This window comes from Chaetura pelagica, unplaced genomic scaffold (genome assembly GCF_000747805.2).
Source record: "Chaetura pelagica isolate M959 unplaced genomic scaffold, ChaPel_1.0 scaffold271, whole genome shotgun sequence".
In the NCBI taxonomy this organism is placed as follows: Eukaryota; Metazoa; Chordata; class Aves; order Apodiformes; family Apodidae; genus Chaetura; species Chaetura pelagica.
Genome location: NW_009952106.1, coordinates 1,679,539 through 1,680,060, shown reverse-complemented (window position 1 = coordinate 1,680,060; position 522 = coordinate 1,679,539). Strand labels below are relative to the sequence as shown.

Here is a 522-nt window from a genome sequence, read left to right as displayed (position 1 = left end):
CTGGCTGATCTAAAGGTCTTATCTGGCTTGGAGAGGGAAAGCCTTGGGATGGCTCTCCAAGTGCTGTTCATGGAGGCTGGGCTGTGGTGTGATCGTGAAGCCCTGGGACCTGCCTTTCTCTCCCACGCAGTCATCCTGATGCCCTCCTTCCTCCCTCCTAGGGAACACCTCTCCATCCGGGGTTTCATCTGGTGGATCCGCTGCCTTGTGATCAATGTGGTCCTCTTCATTCTCCTCTTCTTCCTCACCACTCCTGCTATCATCATCACCACTATGGACAAGTTCAATGTCACCAAGCCTGTGGAATACCTCAATGTAAGGCCTTTGGAGACGGGTGCAGGATGGGTAGCGTGAAAACCGCCCCAAGGCACAGCAGCCCCTGCAAGGGAGGGGGTAGGGAGATGGTCGGTGTTCCCCACATCCTGTCATCCTGACCACAAGGGAGCTGCTGAGCTTGGCCAGGATGCAGTGGCAGCTGCCATGCTGGGGACTTGGCATCAGCAAAAGCAGCCCTACGTGGGG

At 56.7% G+C, this 522-nt stretch overlaps 1 protein-coding gene across 1 annotated transcript in view; it reads left to right on the top strand.

Moving 5' to 3' along the window:
* Positions 1-522, top strand: part of TMEM63B (transmembrane protein 63B) — a 21,303-nt gene that overhangs the window by 14,720 nt on the left and 6,061 nt on the right. Inside the window, exon 14 of the mRNA XM_010006102.1 lies at positions 162-315. Within this exon, the coding sequence (XP_010004404.1) occupies positions 162-315 (154 nt within the window). The remainder of the gene's footprint in view (positions 1-161; positions 316-522) is intronic.